The sequence below is a fragment of the Gopherus evgoodei genome, chromosome 2, assembly GCF_007399415.2.
Source record: "Gopherus evgoodei ecotype Sinaloan lineage chromosome 2, rGopEvg1_v1.p, whole genome shotgun sequence".
Lineage (NCBI taxonomy): Eukaryota > Metazoa > Chordata > Testudines > Testudinidae > Gopherus > Gopherus evgoodei.
The window spans coordinates 117,851,675-117,871,409 of NC_044323.1; the positions used below are offsets into that span (position 1 = coordinate 117,851,675).

Here is a 19,735-nt window from a genome sequence, read left to right on the forward strand (position 1 = left end):
TAAATACTATATTCCCTAAAGGGAGATCAAATACACGACATGGAAGTTGTGGGACAGGACTGCAATGAAGAGTTGTGTTCAGACAAATGTATTACATATGCAATCCCCAAACTATGGCTTGAAAGAACATTAAACAAATAGATACATACAACAGTTTATACAACCAACTCCACCTTACAAGTTAAGGTTAAAAATAAAAATCTGATACAATTTTGCATCTGTTAAAAAGGAGGGATTAGAATAAATTAAAGATTTATTTTAGAATTTTATAGGGTTGTTGATAAATAATAATTTGGTCTATGAAGGACTCCAAGATTTCAGCTGTACACAGATGTTAGGTTTCTTAAGAGTGGTGCTTACAAAAACACTGAAAAAATTAACAGGATGGAGAGAAACTGGAATCACAGGGCTGATTAAATTTATATTGCCAGAGAAACGTTGCTAAATTGTGGCAGGTTTTCTTTCTGTATTCTTAGTAGTTGACTCTGAGGAAGACTGCATGGCTTCTACTGTAGTTACTTGTGGTTGGTGTCAAGTACGCAAACTGTCAAAAGCTGAGGAAGTGATAACAGGCACAGATTCAAAAGTGACCTTCTAGACTTTTCCTGAAGCAAAGTGTGCTTGGAAACCCATCTGATTTTTTTTTTAAAGTTATCTTTCATTGTATTTGTCACCTTGACTGTCTGCTGTCTTAGCTTAAAATAAGGAGCCCTTAAGGTTTCAATGAGATTTAAAAAGGAAAAACTGAGCATTTCCTTTTATGGTGGATTTTTTACAAATAAAAAAACTGTACATATATTTAATTATTATGAATGACTGCTTGATAACTTCTGTGATTATATAATTAACGTTAAGAGAATGTTTTCTTCAGAAAACAGAACAGCAGACACCTGTAGATAAGTCATCTAATATCAGGTGCAAGAGAAAGTGAGGGAAGTGGGGTAAACATCACCTGCTTTGAGGAAAACAAAATCTACTCAATAAGGTACGCAGAGAATTTGGCAATGCAGAGAATTTGGCAATGCATATTGAACAAAAAATTCTGCAGGACAAAAGAAACAGAAGTGGGACACCTGACAAATGCGTCATTTTTCTGGAAAAAAATCCCTCATTTCAGGAAAGTTATAAATTTGAAATAATAAATTTAGGTGTGTATGCTTATTTTTTTCATTGTTAGACTAAGACCACTTCACCTCCCAAATTCAGAACCACTACTACCCATGTACATATATTTCTTTTTCTAAATGAAATATTCAGCTATAAAACCATTTAAAAATTGAGAAGCAGCACCATATTAAATGATATAAACTTCCATAAAACCACATTTAATACACATAATGAACACAGCAAAATAAGTAGTTAAACTTACCCCCGGTGGCTTGTAGATTATGTTGTCCCCACTAAATCTCTCTGGTTTTGAAACAGGCCTAGAAAAAGCAGTGAAGAAATATGCTTTCGTAATGATAGATAAATATAAAATGGCTTAGATAATCAAAGCAATAATCCACTTGGCTGAAATTGCTATCATACCTCATTTATTTTTTACGTACACATTCATTACCATTTTTGAGCACCAAGAAACTGATCTTCCAATTAAGGTATTAGAGAGATCAACCAGAATTGGGTGTGAGGGGACAGGGAGAGGACGACGTGGAATTAAGATGAACAGGTTTTGGTGTACCTATTGGGTGTCTGGGAAGTGGGCGGGCGAAGCCCGCCCACTGCTAAAGGATCCTCCCCCAGCCTAAGGGGAGGAACCACAGGGCCACAGAACCCACTGAGTGCGGGGGACAACTAATAAAAGAATAGGGACAGGAGTGAGGTCAAAGGGTCAGAAGGAGGGAACCTAACGGGGACACCGAGCAGAGAACCCCGGACAGCGCCCACTGCTCCTCGAAGGCGTCAAGGGAGCCAGTGGACGCCGCCCAGAGGAACTCCGCCCGGATGCGTGATCGGACCAAGGAGCGGAAGCAAGCCCCACAGTCACCGGAGTCTCCATCGGCCAACCTCCCCTCCCTGGTCGCGTGGATGGCCTTTTTCGCCAGGGCAAGGAGGAGGTTGACCAGGAGGTCCCGGGACTTTGTGGGGCCACGGATAGGGATAGGGTGTATGTGGGGAGCTTCCCAGTGCAAGTGATGCACATTGATGAATATAATCTAATTTTGGGTAATGAAGTTTTTTGTTTTTGATAACGGGGGTTTGGATAAAAGAGGTTCTAATATATTGGTGCATCATCTTCTGATTACTACCACATTACTTTGTATAATTTAAAGGTTATCTGCAAAGGATTTTTTAAAAGTGTTGGCCCTTTTTGTTTCTTCATGATGTAAATGCAGCCTGAAAAAAGTGTGGGTATGTCGGGGGAGAGAGGTATTTGCATTAATAAAGCTTTTTTTCTGCTTACTCTTTTAACTGGAGATTCAGCTCTTTTCTACCCTGGAACTCTATAGATGACTAGAAAACTAATGAAATTATGACTTCACAAGAGGTTAAATTAATACCTGAGCAACAGAACAAACAAAAAAGTCAAGACTGTTTAAAAAGAAGTTACCTTTCTTACAGTAAATGGAGTTCTCAGAGACTTGTTGTCCATATATATTACAGTCTTGGTGTGCATGTGCCTCATGTAGTTGATATTGGAATTTTTTGCCCAACAGTGTTTGGTGGGGCCATGCCTGCACCCTGAGTGTCCTCCTGCTCCTGTACTGAGGACGTATGGGGGGGTGGGAGAAGAAGAGTGCCCAATAGCCACTCAGTTCCTTTATTATCACAGAATTCAGGAGTTAAAACACTCCATAGTAATGGGGAAGGAAGATGGGTTGCGGAATATATGTGGACACTTCAAAGAACTCCAGATCTATTGACAGATGACACAGTCCTGGAAACTGTGAGGTGTAACAAAATCCTTGGTAATCCACTTAGTCTGACAAACAATGTCTGCTCACATGGTATGCTAGGGCATTGTGTAGACTTGAGAGATGTACTGTTACGGGAGACATTGCCAAATGCATCAGTTCCATAATCCAACCACTTCTGTATATAAAGTGGATAATCGGGCTCCCCACTATTGTTTCATATAAATGTAGTTGTGTTGTTGGTCATACTTTGGTCAGTCCTTGGATCACTGGTAGGAGAGCAACACAGGTTTAGTGAACCACACTGAGCTTTAATATATTTATATTTATGTGAAGTCAAGTCTATTCATGGGTCCATAGACTTTGTACCCAATGGTCTAGATGTGCTTCCCACCCAAGAAGGAATACATCTGTCACTCTAAGATCTTGGTTAGGAGGTTCTGAGAGAGAGAGAGAGAAAGATACTCCCTTTTGCACACTCTCCACCGATTACATAATGTGAGAACCTAGGGAGGGATCCATAGAGGCCCAAGCATGTAGTGTCTGCTTGCATGCAATATAGGTGTAGCCTGGGAGGCTGCATGAAGACTGAGCAAGAGGTCATCAGTACAAACAGGTTTGGGGTATATCTACATTAGGGAGATTATACTGGCATAGTTCTGTTAACATAGCTATACTGGCCTAGCCTAGTAGCATACATGCAGCCTATACTGACAGGAGTTTGCTGGGGTAGGAATACCACCTCCTTGAATATAGTTAGCTGTGTTGACAGAAGCCCTCTTCCATTGACATACTGGGCCTACACTGGGGTTTTTGTCAACACAGCAATGTCAGCCAGCAGTGTGGATTTTTCACACTCCTGACTGATATACCCATGCCCGGGCCAGCTCCCACTGGGGCAGGGAGGGAGTGCCACCCAGCTCTGCTCCTGGCCTGGGTCTGGCTGCTGGCCTCCACTCCCATGGCTTCACCCCTGGTCCCGCACCCAGGTCTCCAGAGATCACAGGTGCACTTCTGGACTGAGCAGAGCTAGTTCAGGGAAAGAAGATGAAGTCTATGCTGCCCAGATGAGAGGCAGGGGGGCATGGATCAGTCTAACAAAAGAGATTAAGATGTGCTTCTTGCTTTTGAAGTCTGTTTTGAAAAGGATTTGCATACTGAGCACATGTCAAGACTTGACCCCCCCCGTGACAAAAATACATCATTAATGAGCACTGCCACCTTGCAAGTGGGGCAATACTTAAAGCGAGGCAATTTAGGATCAGGCATTCCTATGCCCTAGTACCATCAACATCTTCCTGTCAAAAGGTAAAAGAAAAGAGAACACAATAGGCATAACTGGCAAAACTTGCCAACAAGAAAACTATCTAATCTATTCTTAACACTAGTATGTACAAATAGCCACAAAAGTCTTTGTGAAAGTGCACTGAGATGCAGATAGTGTGGAGCTCTGTTTTTCAGCCGCAGTGGTGAGACGGAACTGAGTGGTGGTTAGGCCTGTATCACCGTTTTTGCCCTTGATACAGGAGCATGAGGACACTCAAGGTGCATGCAGGATCCTAAAAGACATTGCTGGCTAAAGAGATTCCAATCTTGAGTGCATGCACACCAAGAGTGCAATGTATATGGAAAGACCCTCTAGAATAACTCCTGTTTTTGTGTCTGTTGTCACCCGTTTAGCTCCACTACCTAATGAACACCAGAGTTGACACACCAGAAAAGGGAAAGCTGAGGAGCGGGGGGAGAAGAGGCGGAAAGGAAGGATATTCTCGCTTCCCTCCTCAATTTTATTTTTGCCTTCAAAGTATCTCTCCATCCTTTCCTATAGATTTTAGCCTCCTTCAGCTCAGCTGCCATGGGACAGCCTGGAAATTCCTAGTTTGCATATGAAGAGTTAATGTGTCCCTGCTGTAAGTCACTGAGACAGCTATGAGACCAATATGGTACAAAGGCAGGTAGTAAAAAAAAAATAATAATAATAATAATAAAAAAATCATTTAACAAAACTGTAACAAATACTAACTCAAGAACCTGATCCAAAGTTCTTACGTCCACTTCAATGGGCATTAGATCAGGCCCCTAACTATTAAAGCATACTTCATATCAGAAGGTAGATCCTTAATATCTAAATTCTTCATTAATAATTAGAAGAAAGAATCTAGTGTTTATGGTTTATTGATTTCATTTGTACATTCCACAGGGAGCAAAACCAAATGTCTGAATGTTTCTTTTCCTGTTACTATGTAATATACAGTTTAGTTTTTCCAATAAAAAGCAAGTCAAACACTGATAAACACAAGTGAACTCTATTCCATCTTTCCCAATAAGTTGCTCTCTTACATCTAGTTTCTATCAGTGTTGAGACAGTAGTTTCCCACCACTAGTTATATAAAATTTACTTATAGCTGACCTAAGAAAAGCCAATCGATCCCATGTAGATGCATTTTTGCAATTGTGACTTGATAAGACATAAATCCCCAAATGTTCTCGAAAGGATAATCTCTAACAGCCACATTTTAGTTTTGCTTCATTTAATCTAATTATCCTCCCTCTTGCTTCCTGTGTTTCTGCCATTCAAATACTTGCATCTGTTTCTATCTGCCTACCTTAGTTGTCATTCTGACCATGAGATATATATTTAATGTACTTTTATTGTACTCCAGGTACAGAAGACAACTCTCCAGCAATGCATAATTATATGCATATTAATAAAAGGAGTTTTCTAACATAACTGCCTGCCTCCTTATCTTTCCCATTTTCCTTTGGGCATATATAACTCAAAAAACAAAAGATACAACCACTATGACAGAACCACTCCCCTCTCTTAATAAAGGAACTAAACTGAGGCAACTTCCCATGTTCAAAATTGTCTTTCACTGTACCAGACTCAAAAGTAGGTGTGGAAAGAGAAGTATCTCAGCTACTATCAACTTAATCAGGTCCTACACCTATAGATAAGAAAAACAAAGTTCTGGAGTACAATCTGTTGTGGGACCCATTTCTTTTGTCAAGGCCCTCTTCTGTCTCCTTCCACTTCCATCACTGGTCATGTGTATGTAACCACTATTACTTAGTTCAGGACAATTAAAATCAAACAGCAGTGGGGTGCATTACATAAAGCAAACAAACCAAAAAAAAGCAGCTCTCACAGTAAAAGACACCCCTTTTACAAAGTGATCAACAAAGAAAAATGAAAACAAGTTTCATTTTGTGCCATGAATTTTCTCTCTTTCTTTCTTTTTTTGGGGGGGAGGGGGCGGGGAGTGGATAAAAGTGGTCTACAAGGTCTTGTTCTATTTTAGTGCCTCAAATTCAAGTGTCCTGTCTATTCTTTGTTTTATCTGGAACACTATGGATGACTGGATAAATGACTGGACATAAAAGAGGCTATGCAAATTAAACCTGGTTGAGGGGGGAAATGATTAAGGGCTTGTCTACACAGGACGTTAGTGCATGGCAAGCTAGGGTGCGAATCTACAGTGCACTAGCTTGTAACTTCCCACTCCTATTCATCATCTATTATGCAGGTAGATTCTTTCTCTCTCTTTCCTACTGATGATTAAAACACAAGTCAGAATCATGGACCGCATATCCATAGTTTCTAAAACATTCCTCAAAACTGTTAAATCAATTCTTCCACTTCCAAAATCACTAAGGTTTTTCCTTGAGTTCCCTATAGTATATCAATATATTTCTAGTACTAAAAAGTGATTTCTCTCCTCCTCCTAACAGCTTCTTCTGATTTGGGTTCTGTGCAACTTTCTACACTGTGGACCACAGCACTCTCCCATAGCACCTCTGCAGCTACAGACTCTCTCCCCCACTGTAGTTTCAATCCTATTAACCAACAGTCTTAGTCTCCGGTGTTTGTTCGTCCTCTTTGCAAAGAGCTCCTATACTGTTCAGTCTATGATGCTCTTCTTTCTTATCCATCTTGTTCCTAAGCAGTGACCACTAACTTTTACACTGGTGATATTTCAACTCGGATTTTCTTTATCATTCTTTGAAATTGTGCCCATCCTGCCAATTTTATCCATGTACTATAACAAGTAAAATTGTTTCAACTTCCGTTACCTAAATAACTCAAAGACAGCACTGCTTTGGCAATGTAAAAACAGCATTGTCTTGAGGGTGGTTTGTGAGGTGGTCTGCTTTTCATGCAAAATGAAAAGCTTTCATATTTATTTCAGCTCATTGTAAGAGAAATCTGGATATGATTGTTCATATAACCTTACAGTTGTTGAGCTGTCTGTCCAGACTCAGACTGGGAGAACCCTATTAAGGATTAGGAGGTTATAATCTTTAGAGTTTATAGGCGGATTTTGGATTTGACTAGAACCATTTTTCCTTGAACCATTTAGTTCTTCTTCGAGTGCTTGCTCATATCCATTCCAGTTAGGTGTGCGCGCGCCGCGTGCACGCTCGTCGGAGACTTTTTACCCTAGCAACACTCAGTGGGGCAGCAGGTCACCCCCTGGAGTGGCGCCGGCATGGCGCCTGATATATACCCCTGCTGGCCCGCCCGCTCCTCAGTTCCTTCTTACCGCCCATGTCGGTCGTTGGAACTGTGGAGCACGCCTAGCCGTTCTCCACCTCCCTAGCGTTTCACTCTTCTGTAGTCTAGTGTATATAGTTCAGTTATTATAGTGTTAGTTGTAGTTATAAAGTTAAGTAAGTATAGTTGTAAATAGTTATACTGAGGATCGGGGGTTCGCCCCTTTTTCCTCCCCGCGGTGCCGGGGCCCATGCCCGGTTCACCCGGCTTTAAGCCTTGTGCGGCCTGTCATCGGCCGATGCCAACAGGAGACCCGCACGACTCCTGTCTGAGGTGCCTAGGCGAGTCCCACCTTGTGGACAAGTGTCGGATCTGCAAGGCGTTCAAGCCCAGAACTAAGAAGGAGCGGGACAGTCGCCTGAAGCAGATCCTGATGGAGGCAGCCCTGACTCCCCCACCGTCGGCACCGACTCTGGCACCGGGACCAAGTGTCGCCTCCGCTCCGGACCGCCCGGTGCCGGCGAGGGGTCCAACTTCCCGCTTGGCACCGGCCCGGCACCCTAGCCGGCACCGCTCCCTCTCCCCGAGGAGCAAAAAGCACAGGGCTCCTGTGGTGCCTGCAACTGCACCACAGTCAGAGCGTGCCTCGAAATCTGACCGCCAGGCACCGTCATCTGCCGCGGCACCGAGCATCGCCGCACCGTCGACTCCGGTCCCTCAGAGACCGTTGAGTCCGGTGCCATTCAGCTCCCCGGTGAGGACAGGGGTCGAGCTCGTCGCGCCCTCCACGCCGGAGACCTTCTCAGCGGCACGCGACATCATCGCATTGACAGAGCCCGAGCTCCCCCAACCCCCGGCACCGCCGGTGCGGGTTATACAATCGCTGGGCAAGCCTGCCATGGTACGGCCGCATTCGCCAGGCACTACCGAGCAGCGGTCCCAATCTAAATCGAGGGACCACTCACAGCGTCGCCGCTCGAGATCTAGACGCCGCTCGCAGTCCCGGGACCACTACCTGCGACACCGGTCGTACTCGTGGCACCGTTCGAGATCCCGGTCGCCGTCGTACTACTCTCGGCACCGGTCTAGATCGTGGCACCGACATTCATACCGCAGCCGATCCCGGCACGGCAGTGGACGGCACCGGTCGACCTCCCGGCACCGAGCCGGTAGCAGGTCCCGGTCTAGATCACGGTACCGCCATGACTCCCAGTACCGTTCACCGGCACCGCGCAGCGACATCGGGATACGCAGAGTCCTGCCACAGTCATCAGTGGCTCGTCCCTGGCCTTCGAGGCACTCGTTCGCTTCGTCCCATATGGACAGCGCCTCTTACGGGGGTTCAGATGTGCACGCCCTACGGCCCAGGGTCCACCTCAATGGTCCTTTTGGACGCCCTGGGCATACCACCAAGCCCAGGGCGAACCTTCGGGACAAGCTCGCTCCAACCCATCGGAGCGTCGTGCACCAGAGGCCACAATCAGTCGGCCCCCCCCCTCAGGTACGGAGGAAGACCCCACGGATACCATGGGGCAGCAGGATTCCCGGGAAATGGAGGCCCCTCTGGACGAGGCTTCAGTGCATGAACTGCTTCTCCCTGGGGTGTCTTCGTCCTCGTCCCCGGATGAGGCGGTAGCGGGCACGTCTTCATCAGCGCCCCCGCCGATCGATCTCCGGGCACATCAGGACCTGTTGAGGCGAGTGGCCCAAAACATAAACTTTCCTGTAGAGGAAGTCCCAGAAGTAGAGGACCCGGTAGTAAGCATCCTCTCGGCGGAGGCACCGACCAGGGTAGCCCTCCCCTTCATTAAGTCGATCCAGGCAAAGGCGGACACCATCTGGCAGTCTCCGGCCTCCATTCCACCCACTGCCCGCGGCATGGAAAGGAAGTATATGGTACCATCCAAGGGGTACGAGTACCTCTACGTACACCCCGCTCCCTGCTCCTTGGTGGTACAGTCAGTCAATGACCGGGAACGCCACGGCCAACAGGCTCCTGCTCCAAAATCCAGGGAAGCCAGGCACATGGACTTGCTGGGACGTAAAATTTATTCTGCTGGAGGCCTTCAGCTCCGTGTGGCGAACCAGCAGGCCCTCCTGAGCCATTACAGCCACAACACCTGGGAGGCTGTCGGCAAATTTGCAGAGCTACTCCCTCAGGACTCACGACAGGAATTTTCATCTCTCCTGGAAGAGGGCAGGAGGGTCGCCAGAACCTCGCTACAGGCGTCCTTAGATGCCGCAGATTCAGCAGCGAGGACTCTGGCGTAGGGCGTAGCCATGCGCCGTATATCGTGGCTGCAGTCTTCCGGACTACCGCCGGAGCTGCAATACACAATCCAGGACCTGCCATTCGACCAGCAGGGCCTCTTCTCTGAAAAGACGGATCCCAGGCTACAGAGCCTAAAGGATAACCGGGTCATCATGCGTTCTCTGGGAATGCACACACCCCAGACTCAGAGAAGGCCATTCCGCCCCTACCATCAGCGCACTTACCCCCCACCTCGCCCCAGACAAGACTTCAACTGGAGGCGAGGCCGGCCAAATCGCAGACGACAGTCAGGTCCTCAAAGGGGTAACACTTCCGGGTCTGAAAAGCCACCGCAGGGACCCAAGGCGAACTTTTGAAGGTGCGCCCGAGAGCAGCGTACCAATCCCCTCTCTGGATCCACTCCATTTCCTCAACCACCTCCGCCACTTCCTACCGTCATGGTCCCAGCTGACTTCGGATCGTTGGGTCCTGAGCACGGTGCAGTTTGGTTACCATCTTCAGTTTGTTTCTCCACCCTCCTCCTATCCTCCCTTCTCGTCCCTCTTCAGGGACCCCTCTCACGAGCAACTTATCATCCAGGAGGTTCGCAAGCTCCTGCTCATCGGAGCTATAGAGGAGGTGCCAAGGGAGCTAAGGGGCAAGGGGTTTTATTCCCGGTACTTCTTAATCCCCAAGTCAAAAGGGGGCCTACGACCCATCCTGGACCTGCGAGGCCTGAACAAATTCATCAAAAAGTTCAAGTTCCGCATGGTAACATTAGGAACCATCATTCCTTCCCTGGATTCTGGAGATTGGTATGCCGCTCTCGACATGAAGGATGCGTACTTCCACATTGCGATCTTCCCCCTGCACAGACGGTATCTCTGCTTTCTGGTGAATCAGGACCACTACCAGTTCACGGTCCTCCCCTTTGGGCTCTCCTCAGCCCCCCGGGTATTCACCAAATGTATGGCGGTCGTCGCTGCTTCCCTGCGACGTCGTCATATCCCTATCTTCCCTTACCTCGACGACTGGCTCATCCGAGGCACGTCGGAAGAGCAGGTGACCAGACAAATCGCCATCATCACGGAGCTGTTTGCGAGCCTAGGCCTGACCATCAATCTGGACAAGTCCACTCTGGTGCCTACGCGGAGCATAGAATTCATAGGGGCAGTGCTGGACTCCAACCTCGCGACGGCCAGCCTCCCCCGGCACCGATTCCAAGCCATAGTGTCCATGGTCACAAGCCTGCGGGCCTTCCCGACCACATCTGCTCGAACGTGCCTCGCTCTCCTGGGGCACATGGCTGCATGCACCTTCGTCACCAGACACGCAAGACTCCGCATGCGCCCGTTGCAGACCTGGCTCGCGTCGGTCTATCGACCATGCAGGGATGCCATAGACACAATCGTAACAATTCCACCGAATGTTCTAGGCTCCCTAGGCTGGTGGACAATGCCCTCCCAAGTGTGCGCGGGCCTACCGTTTCACGCCCCACAGCCATCAGCGTCCCTGACAACGGACGCATCATCGCTGGGCTGGGGGGCGCACCTGGGGACCCTGCGTACACAGGGCCTGTGGTCACAGAGAGAGTTGACTCTTCACATCAATGTGCGGGAGCTACGGGCCGTTCGCCTAGCATGCCAGACATTCCAACGCCATTTGCATGGTCGTTGTGTTGCGGTATTCACGGACAACACAACGGCCATGTATTACATCAACAAGCAGGGCGGGACCCGGTCCTCCCCGCTGTGTCAGGAAGCAATACATCTGTGGGACTTTTGCATAGCCCACTCTATTCATCTAGTGGCCTCCTTTCTCCTGGGAGTGCGGAACACCCTGGCGGATCACCTGAGCAGATCCTTCCTGTCCCACGAATGGTCCATCCGTCCGGACGTCCTCTATGTCATTTTCCAGAGGTGGGGGTTTCCCCAGATAGACCTGTTCGCCTCCAGATCGAACAGAAAATGCCAGGTGTTCTGCTCTCTGTAGGGTCGCTCCTCGGGCTCCCTGTCGGACGTGTTTCTCATACCGTGGACGGGTCGCCTTTGCTACGCCTTCCCACCCTTCCCTCTCGTCCATCGAGTCCTGATCAAGGTCCGGAGAGACAAGGCCCGCCTCATCCTGATCGCTCCAGCGTGGCCGCGGCAGCCTTGGTACACCATGCTGCTCGATCTGTCCCTGGCGAATCCGATTGCCCTACCTCTTTGGCCGGACCTGATCACGCAGGACTTCGGCAGGATGCGCCATCCGGATCTACAGTCCCTCCATCTGTCTGCATGGCTCCTGGCTGGTTAAGCCAATCCGAGTTGCGCTGTTCCGATGCAGTACAACAAGTGTTGTTGGGCAGCAGGAAGCCTTCCACGCGTTCAACCTACCTAGCGAAATGGAAACGCTTCTGCTGCTGGTGCAGTCAGCACAGCCACGATCCACTCGCCGTACTAGTCCCCACCATCTTGGACTACGTGTGGTCTCTCAAGCAGCACGGCTTGGCGATCTGCTCCCTACACGTCCACCTCGCGGCTATATCCACCTTCCACCCAGGCGAGGCTGGCAAGTCCGTCTTTTCTCACCCAATGGTGTCAAGATTTATCAAGGGCCTGGAGCGGCTCTACCCCCAGGTCAAATGGCCTACCCCTACTTGGGACCTGAACCTGGTTCTAACCAGGCTCATGGCGCCCCCCTTCGAGCCCTTAGCCACATGCTCGCTGCTGTACCTATCCTGGAAGGTGGCCTTCCTAGTCGCTATTACATCAGCCCGGCGAGTCTCGGAGCTTCGGGCTCTGACCGTGGACCCTCCGTACATGATGTTCCATAAGGACAAGGTACAGCTGCGACCGCACCCGGCGTTCCTCCCTAAGGTCGTTTCCGCCTTCCATATTAACCAAGACGTCTTCCTGCCAGTCTTTTACCCAAAGCCGCATTCATCCCGAAGAGAGCAACAGCTCCACTCCTTGGACGTCCGAAGAGCTCTCGCGTTCTACATTGAGAGAACAAAACCCTTCCGGCGTTCACCACAATTGTTTGTGGCAGTAGCAGAATGCATGACAGGCATGGCAATCTCCTCCCAGCGTATCGCATCCTGGGTCACGTCCTGCATCAGGACATGTTACGACTTGGCCAGTGTGCCAACGGGACCCCTGACCGCCCATTCTACCAGGGCTCAGGCTTCCTCGGCCGCGTTTTTGGCTCATGTCCCCATACAGAAAATCTGCCGTGCGGCCACATGGTCTTCTGTGCACACCTTCGCATCACACTATGCGCTGGTACAGCAAGCTAGAGACGATGCCGCTTTTGGCGCAGCGGTTTTGCAGTCCGCAACATCTCACTCCGACCCCACCGCCTAGGTAAGGCTTGGGAATCACCTAACTGGAATGGATATGAGCAAGCACTCGAAGAAGAAAAGACGGTTACTCACCTTTGTAACTGTTGTTCTTCGAGATGTGTTGTTCATATCCATTCCACACCCGTCCTCCTTCCCCACTGTCGGAGTAGCCGGCAAGAAGGAACTGAGGAGCGGGCGGGCCAGCAGGGGTATATATCAGGCGCCATGCCGGCGCCACTCCAGGGGGCGACCTGCTGGCCCACCGAGTGTTGCTAGGGTAAAAAGTCTCCGACGAGCATGCACGCGGCGCGCGTACACCTAACTGGAATGGATATGAGCAACACATCTCGAAGAACAACAGTTACAAAGGTGAGTAACCGTCTTTTCTATATACTCCAAACTAGAAACACTTGTCTGTGTAAGTTTCCAGCAGGGGAGCCTAGAGAAAAAAAATCCTTCCAACAAGTTTGGAGCCTGAAGTCGCCATAACAGTTGTGGAAAATGTATCACTCTCCAGGTTCAGTGCCTCATAGGATCTACCTTGAAGCAGGTTATGAAAATGGAAAAGAGCCCAGAGGATTATCTCAGGCCAACAGGTATAGATCTCAGCAAAACAAGCAGTACTGCGGATGACAAATCTCCTTATCCTTTGCTTCAGTATGGTTGCCTACTCAAGGCAGGAAAGCTCTGCCCATGCGACATGGACTATGCTCTGTGAGGTTCAGAGAATTGCTGCTGAATTGTATAACTAACTTCAGAAAGCTGAGCAGCACTAGGATGTGGGAGATTGCCATCTGAGAAGCTTTTCCTTAGACTAATAAGTTATACAAATATGGACATTCCTTCGTTCCAGAACTGGGCTGCAACTATGCTTTGTGAAAAAACGAAGCAGAAGACAGGCTATCAGGGAGAGTATAGAAATGGAAATTAAGTCTCTTAAGGAAGTGGGGGGGGGGGGGGATGATGTCCATAACAGCTGGGCTGGGGAGATGGGAATGTAGAGATAGGCATATTACAAGTTTAGAGAGAGATTCTCTGGGATTGAGGCTAGGAAAACTGCAATTGATTCTGTTTTGAAATACTTGGCAACTAAGTGGCTTAACCACTTGAGGTTCAATATAAGATGGTCCCTTTGACATTATTTCAAATAAATCGAGGAGCCCAAACACTGGTGTTCTGAAAGCATGTCACTATAATAAATGAGTAACAAACCGTTCAAGAACAGTTTGAATTCGACTGAAGAAGCGAGCAAGGCTATCAGCTGGAAGCTTGCACAATTCAGAAATCTAGCAGACAGAATAAATTTTAGCACACACAATAAAATTTACCTAACAGACAAAATATTGGACAATTATTGGATTCTTCAATAGAGAAGAATAGCATAGTTTGATTTATTCTCTTCTAATCTAATATGCAGAACATTGGCCTCTCCAAGTGAGAACAGGAGGGATTAGCCTTCAAAATTTGGTGATATTTAGAGCAAACAGAGAAGACTGTTTTGGAATATCCTCAGAGGCAGTTTCCAGGAAAATGTGGGTTATTTAAATACACATTGTCAGGATCTACAAAAAGATAGATTAGAAGCAGTGACAGTTGAAAATCAAAGGCACCAGCACTTCTCTAGACTAGTTCTTGGATGTCTTACAATATCTAAATAAATATTTTCAGTAAGAATTTCAGGTCATTACTATTGCCTACTGTTCCTGAAGTGGTGGGACAGAGGAATCCTTAATATCATTTTTATACTTCTACTGGCTTTTGGAAGGAGCATTTGAGAGATTTGGAAGAATGGAAAGACACTATAAAGAAACAAGATTCTGAATAGTAGTTTAGTACTTCTGGTCCTCAGAACAAGAATGAAAGTTGTGGTCACAGAGCATCTGAAGTATTTTACTGCCTCAGATGCTGGTTCACTGGTTTGAAACACGAGGCAGATGCAGCGAGCCTGAGATATGCAGCCTTGCCAAAATAGATACACTTGATTATTCTCCATGATCTTCTCTACTTTCACAGCCATATCCTTTTAATAGAAATACACCTCTTTTGTTAAGCTCTAACTCACCAGAAGATAAACTAGGAAAAAGTGAGGACCACTTGTATTGTGCTGATTTTGTTTACTTGCTTGTTTTATTGGTTTCTTGTGCATGTTTTAAGAGGCCTTAGCTGTCTACTGAGCTTGTTCAACTGGAAGAAACATTCTTCTACACTATCTATATCTCAATTTCTCTGCCAGTCCTCATTATCATTTAACTCAAAAACATTTTGGAATTCCGTTTGTGTGAAAGACATTATACTAACTAAGGTCCTGATCCTGCAACATGAAGCAGACAGAAAAATTTGCAAGAGGCCCAGTCACTTTAAATAGTCATGTGCCAGCACACTAAACATTGCAAAAGCAGGATCTATAGTAGCATTTTATTACCTGTACAATTACAAAAAATTAGCCATTTTATTTTTCTCCCAACTGAATTACTTTTATAGTTGAAATACTGCAGTTAATACATTATTATTTAATAAAATATAGATAACTGTCAACCTCTATCGTGTTTTCTATCAGAAGATTCCAGTGCACTTACCAATATTAAATTAACTCATGCTGCTGCAGCAGCTTCACCGTTATTGATATAGGTTAAAGCTAGCTTGGATACATCTATGTGTGCTACAACAACTACCCCTCCCTCACACCCCAAATAACTGCTGTGTAGCCATTCCCTTTGTCTTATTCTTTAACCAGTAAATTAAACTGGCATGTAATTGAGCTCATTACTGCTTAATGATAGTTTTTGTTGTTGACTATTGATAACCAAAGTCAAAAGCTGTATGTCACATATTACCAGCACATCCACATTAAAGGGAGGGTCAATTTTCTAAAGGCATAAATGACAGTTATGCACTTCTCTCTCATAAGACATGTAACTGCCATTGTGCCTCTGAAAGTTAAATATCTTCCCCTAAACATTTCATGTTCTTCTACAGCATTGCTACAGATATTTTGTTGGGCTCAGAATTTCTGATAGAAAAAACCTAATTTTACATGACAATACTACTGTAAATCAAGAATAAAAATAGATATACTTCACTCATTTTTGGTTAATTTAGGGTGTTCTTCAACAGTGGAATCTGCCACAAGGTGTTTAACTTGCGATGAAGTTCTTTATCACGGAAAAAGAAAGTCCTTTACAAACTAAGTTGACATTTTAGCACTGCCCACACCTCCAGATCTTACTAACAAAGGTGTCAGTGTGAGTTAAGAGACACGTGATAGATTCTTTAACCAACCTTAGGCCATGTCTACACTACAGAGGTAAGTTGACTTAAGTTACATCAATGATCATAAGCCGCTTTAATTACACCGGTTGTACATATCCACACAATGCTCCTTGTGTCAGCGGAGCATGCCCACAGTTGGTGCTCTTGCATTTACAGAGAGTGTTGCATCGTGGGTAGCTATCCCACTGTGCAACTTGTCACCCTCTGCCATTGGGAGCTCTGGGAATGGATCATGGTGCATCATGAGGGTGTGTTCACCATCCCATGATGCAGTTCTTTCTGTCCCATCATTCCATGGGCTTCCGACTTGGTTTCATGCCATTTTTCAACAGCCCTTGTTAATTGTGTGCTTGCCATCTCTGCCTGAAAATATAGATCCTGCACTGCTGACCATTCTGGTGATGAGCATTATGAACACAACATGGCTGGTTATGCAGCTGCGAATCAGAAAGTCAATCCGTGATGCCGTCCCTGCTGTGTGCCATGGAAAGAAGTAATTCAAGATTGCTGCAGGCATTCAGAGCAGCTGCATACAGTGAACCACCGGTACTGGGCTTGGGAAACAATTACTGAGTGCTGAGATTGCATCATGATGCACGTATGGGATGATGAGCAGTGGCTGTAGAACTTTCACATGTGCAAATCCACTGTTCTGGAACTGTGTGCTGGCTCGCCTTACCACTGCGACACCAGAATGAGAGCTGACCTGAGGAAAAGTGAATGGCGATCACTGTGTGGAAACTGTCAAATTCAGACTGCTACTGGTCAGTTGCGAATCAGTTTGGAGTTGGAAAGTCCACCGTGAGGGTTATAGTGAATGCAAATGTGCAGGGCTATTAATCATCTCCTGTAACGAAGGCCTATGACTATCAATAATGTGCAGGAAATTGCTGATGGCTTTGAGGCAATGGGATTCCCTAACTGTGGTGAGGCGATAGATAGAACACACATCCCAATTTTGGACCCAGAACATCTTGCGACAGAGTACATTAACCAAAAAGGCTACTTCTCCGTGGTCTTGCAGGCACTGGTGAAACATCACGAACGTTTCACTGACATCAGTGCAGGGTGGTCGGGGAGGTACATGATGTGCACATCTTTAGGAACACCGGATGGTATAGAAAGCTGCATACTGGGACTTTCTTTTCAGACCAGAAGATTCCAATACGGTATGTGGAAATGCTCATAGTGATCTTGGGAGACCCTGCCAATCCCTGGCTCCCGTGGCTCATGAAGCCTTACACTGGGAACCTAGACAGCAGCAAAGAGTGCTTCAACAACAGGCTCAGCAGGTGCTGAATGACTGTTGAATGTGCCTTTGGCTGATTAAAAGATTGCTGGTGCTGCCTTTTTGGCAGGTTAGATCTCCGTGAGGAAAATATTCCGATGGTTATTGCGACCTGCTGTACTCTGCATAATATTTGTGAAGCGAAGGAAGAAAAGTTTCCCTGGGATGGAGTTCTGAAGAAGATCAGTTAGCTGCTGATTTTGAGCAGCCAGATACCAGGGCAATTAGAGGGTCATAGCAGGGGGCTATTTGAAATAGTGAGGCTTTGAAGGAGCATTTTGACACTGATTCCCAGTAACATGTCTTTATGTCTTTGAATGACCCTTATAGGGCTTGCTTCCTGAGCATTAATTGTACTGAGCAAATATTTCTGCCTATAGCCACTGTGTTTGATGTTAGCACTAATTCATGTGTGTATGACACAAATAAAGACCCATTTTATTTTAAAGCTTAATAACAGGACAACACACAAAAAAATTGTCAAATTGGTAATGAGGAGCAGTCTCTTGGTTACGGCTCTCACAGCTGTGAGTATCTCCAACTTTCATTGTGGAGTGCATAGGATACTCCAAGGAACTAGGAAAATATACTCCTGGGGAGATTCTGCGTCACTGCGCATATTGCATGTGCTGTGCATATTTTTATTGCTATTTTTTTATTTTATTTTTTGTGTGTGCAGAAAATAGCTTCCACTGAACAGTTGCTGTAGTTCCACCTTTTGCCCACCAGAGGGCACTGTGGTGCTAGAACACAGCAGCTGCTCCTGGCCAGCCCCAGTTACCATAGTGAAGAGAAAGAGCCTGCCTTCTTCATACTGCCTGTTGGGCCAGATCAGAGACAGGAGATATGGGGCGGAGAGGAGGGTCAGACAGGGACTCATAAGGGCTAGTGGGGGAGGACAGACTGGGGCAGAATGGGCGTGGAGGTGCAGGGCCACAGGGGCAGAGGGGAAGGGCATATGGGTTGAGTGGGGGCACAGAGACAGATGGGGACAGGGGTGCCAGGACACATGGGGGAACAGGGACACGTGGGAACAGGGGCAGATGTGCTTTGCTGAATGAGGGAGGCTAGAGGTCAGCCAGGGACTGCATGGGGGATGCTCCCTAACAATCCATCTCCACCTCCCCCCTCCCCCCAAAAAACCCCTCTGTTCCATACTTTTCCCACCCATACTCAACAACTCCAAGTTCATACCCAGGCTCCTTCCCAGCAATTACTTCCCTCTCTCTCAGCTGCTCCGTTAGCCCTGACTTCCCCCAAGCCTTTGCACTGCCTCTGAGGGGTGCAGGATATACAGTTCTATATTGTAGTTTAAATGAATTATTACTCAGAGTTCTGTATTAATATGCCTAGTAAGGAATCTATTTGTCAAAAAACATTTCCTGAATCTTTTTGTCTGTATTGTTACAGACATACTTGCCGACAGGTACTTCAAAATGAATTACAAAACTAATTGAAACTAGTGTGATTATATTGTATTATTTTGACAAAATATGCAGAATTTTTGCAGAATTTTTAAATATTATGTGCAGAATTTTTAATTTTTTGGCACAGAAATCCCCCAGGAGTAAACATATAAAGAATGTGGTGTGGGAGTTTGGGGAGGGCAGGGAATGGAGTTCTGTATTGGCTGCAGGGGGAATTGTGCACACATGTGCCCAAACTGCAGTGCAATGAGGGACTTGAGCATCTCTGTCTGGCCCTCCAGTAGCTTTATCATCTGCTCCTGTGACTGTGTTTTTTCCAGGCTATCCTGCCTGAGTCTTTCATTAATTGACTCCCTCCACCCTCTTGTTTCGCTATGTGATGCGTCTGTTGACTGCATCACTTCACAAAACATATCCTTACTCTTCCTAGTTTGCCTCATTATCTGTATGGCCCTATCAAATTCATAGCCATGAAAAACATGTCACGGATCGTGAAATCTGGTCTCCTGCCATGAAAACTGGTCTTGTGTGTGCTTTTACCCTATACTATACAGATTTCACGGGGGAGACCAGGGTTTCTCAAATTGGGGGTCCTGACCCAAAAAAGTTGCTGGGGGGGGCCCCAAAAATTTATTTGGGGGGGAGGGGTCTCAGTATTGCCACCCTTCTGTACTGCTTTCAGAGCTGGGTGGCCAGAGAGTGGTGGCTGCTGACTGAGGGCCCAGCTCTGCACGGAGCAGCGCAGAAGTAGGGGTGGGAATACCATACCATACCATGCCATCCTTAATTCTGCTCTGCTGCTGGCAGCAGCTCTGCCTTCAGAG

At 46.7% G+C, this 19,735-nt stretch overlaps 1 protein-coding gene across 1 annotated transcript in view; it reads right to left on the reverse strand.

The window, feature by feature from the left end:
• The window catches only part of ERP44 (endoplasmic reticulum protein 44), a 126,690-nt gene that overhangs the window by 24,190 nt on the left and 82,765 nt on the right, over positions 1-19,735 (reverse strand). Inside the window, exon 7 of the mRNA XM_030551576.1 lies at positions 1,370-1,427. Within this exon, the coding sequence (XP_030407436.1) occupies positions 1,370-1,427 (58 nt within the window). The remainder of the gene's footprint in view (positions 1-1,369; positions 1,428-19,735) is intronic.